Source organism: Oxyura jamaicensis, assembly GCF_011077185.1.
Source record: "Oxyura jamaicensis isolate SHBP4307 breed ruddy duck chromosome 33 unlocalized genomic scaffold, BPBGC_Ojam_1.0 oxy33_random_OJ70440, whole genome shotgun sequence".
NCBI lineage: Eukaryota > Metazoa > Chordata > Aves > Anseriformes > Anatidae > Oxyura > Oxyura jamaicensis.
In genome coordinates, this window is record NW_023305042.1 from 1 (window position 1) to 2268 (window position 2268).

General features: G+C 69.5%; 1 protein-coding gene across 1 annotated transcript; it reads right to left on the reverse strand.

Moving 5' to 3' along the window:
* Positions 1-311: 311 nt before the first annotated feature.
* Positions 312-2260, reverse strand: LOC118158605 (heterogeneous nuclear ribonucleoprotein A1-like; the record flags this gene model as incomplete). The annotated part of the gene is made up of 5 exons (XM_035313274.1): positions 312-533; positions 716-787; positions 1075-1167; positions 1304-1396; positions 1993-2260. Coding segments are annotated over 5 exons (748 nt in total), but the record flags the coding sequence as incomplete, so codon positions are not given.
* Between the last annotated feature and the right edge of the window lie 8 nt (positions 2261-2268).

Sequence of the window (2268 nt, forward strand, 5' to 3'; positions counted from 1 at the left end):
CTGGGGGGGGCTCAATGGGGGCTGGGGGAGCTCAACGGGGCCGAGGAGGGGACTGAGGGGGTTCAACGAGGCCAAGGGGGGTCAACGGGGGCCGAAGGGGACCCAAGGTGGCCGAGGGGGACCCAACAACGGGGGCTGAGGGGGTTCAAGGGGGCCAAGGGGGCTCACTGGGGGCTGCGGGGGCTCAACAGGGCCCAGGGGGGCTCAACGGGGTCAGGGGGGGACCCAACGGGGGCTGAGGGGGTTCAACGAGGCCAATGGGGACTCAACAGGGGCCAAAGGGGACCCAAGGTGGCCAAAGGGGACCCAACAACGGGGGCTGAGGGGATTCAACGGGGTCCGAGGGCGCGGGGGCTCACCTGTGCCGGCCTCCGAGAGGCCGTTCCGCACGGCGAGCGCGGGTCCCCGGGCGGGCCGCCGGCCTCCGCTGCCGCCCCCGAAGCCCCCCCCGCCGTTGTTGTAGCCGTCGTAGGTGCTGCTGCCGCCGTAGCCCCGGTTGCCGCCGGAGTAACCGGGGCCGCTGCCGCCGTAACCTGAAGGTGGGGAGAGAAGAAGGAAGGCGCTGAGCTCCGACAGCCGCCCCGGCGGGCGCGTGGCGGCCGGGCTCCGGGGTCGGCGGTGCGGTCGGCTGCGTCCGCTGCGTGGGCCAGGCCACGGGGCCGGCTGGCGTCCTGGGCTCGCGGCAAGCGTCGGAGAAATCCCGCTCTGGCCTTACCGTCTCCGCCAAATCCATTATAGCCGTCTCCGCCGCCGCCATAACCGCCACCGCGGCTGCCACCAAACCCACCTGAAAAGAACAAACCGTTGTGGTTCAAGGCCGGCCCCGTCCACGCGGGGTTGTTTTTTTAATTCATTAATTAACTTTAACGACTGGGATGATTTTTTTTGAGCGGAAAAAGAAAAAGGCGGGCGCCGAAATCCCCGGCGTGGACGGAGGAGAGGCCCGGGAAAGCGGTGGCAGCCGGAGCGGCGGCGGCGTCGTCCCCGTTCGGAGCCGAGTCTGGTGCCGACGGCCGTGTCCCTGCGGCTGGGGGCTCGAGCCTCCCCCCCCAGCCCTCTCCCCGATCCACTTACCGCGGCCGCCGAAGTTGCCGCCGCGGCTGAAGTTGTCGTTGCCGCCGAATCCGCCTCCGCGCCCGCCGCCGAAGTTGCCGGAGCCGCTGCGGCCTAAGAGAGGGGGCGGCGGGGGACAGCCTTTAGGAACAGCGCAGGCAGCGGGGTCCAGCGGCAGCTCGGGGGGGGGGGGGCCGGGGGGCGGGGGGGGGGGGGGGGCGGGGGCTCGGGGGCCGAGGCGAGCGCTCACCTCTCTGGCTGGCCGAGGCGCTGGCCATCTCCTGCTTGGAGAGGGCTTTCCGCACCTCGCAGTTGTGCCCGTTGACCGTGTGGTATTTCTGAACTGCGGGAGGGAAGCGGGGTCAGCGAGGGGCTCGGGGGGGGGGAAAAAGGGGGAAGGGGGTGGGGGGAGGGGGGGCGCGGAGGGACGGGCTGGGGTCGGCTACGGTGGGGGCTCGGTTATGGTTTTGTGGGCGGGCCGCTCGCAGAGCCCCGAGGATGAGGAAGGGAGCGGAGCATTAAGGGAGGAGAGGCTGAGGGAGCTGGGGCTCTAAGGCCTGGAGGAGAGGAGGCTGAGGGGTGACCTCGTTAACGATTGTAATTATGGGAAGGGCGAGGGGCAGGAGGACGGGGCCGGGCTCTGCTCGGTGACACCCAAGGACGGGACAAGGGGCAGCGGGTGCAAGCTGGGACACGGGAGGTTCTGCTTAAAAACGAGACGAAACCTGTGCACGGGGAGGGGGGCAGAGCACGGAACGGGCTGCCCTGGGGGGCTGGGGGGGCTCCTCCTCCTCTGGAGTCACCCCAAACCCCTCTGGAGGCCTTCCCGTGGGACCCGCTCGGGGCGTCCCTGCTCCAGATCTTTTATTTTCGGGTCTCCTTCCACCCCAACCAAGAATTTTGGGGTTCCCCCTGCCGTCCCCCCCCCCCGGCACTCACTGACGATCTTATCGACGGAGTCGTGGTCGTCGAAGGTGACGAAGGCGAAGCCCCTCTTCTTGCCGCTGCCGCGGTCGGTCATGATCTCGATGACCTCGATCTTGCCGTACTGCCCGAAGTAGTCCCGCAGGTGGTGCTCCTCCGTGTCCTCCTTGATGCCGCCCACGAAGATCTTCTTCACCGTCAGGTGGGCGCCGGGCCGCTGCGAGTCCTGGGGGGGGCACGGGGGGGGGGACGGGGACACACAACGCGGCGTGGGCTGGGCAGCCCTCAGGC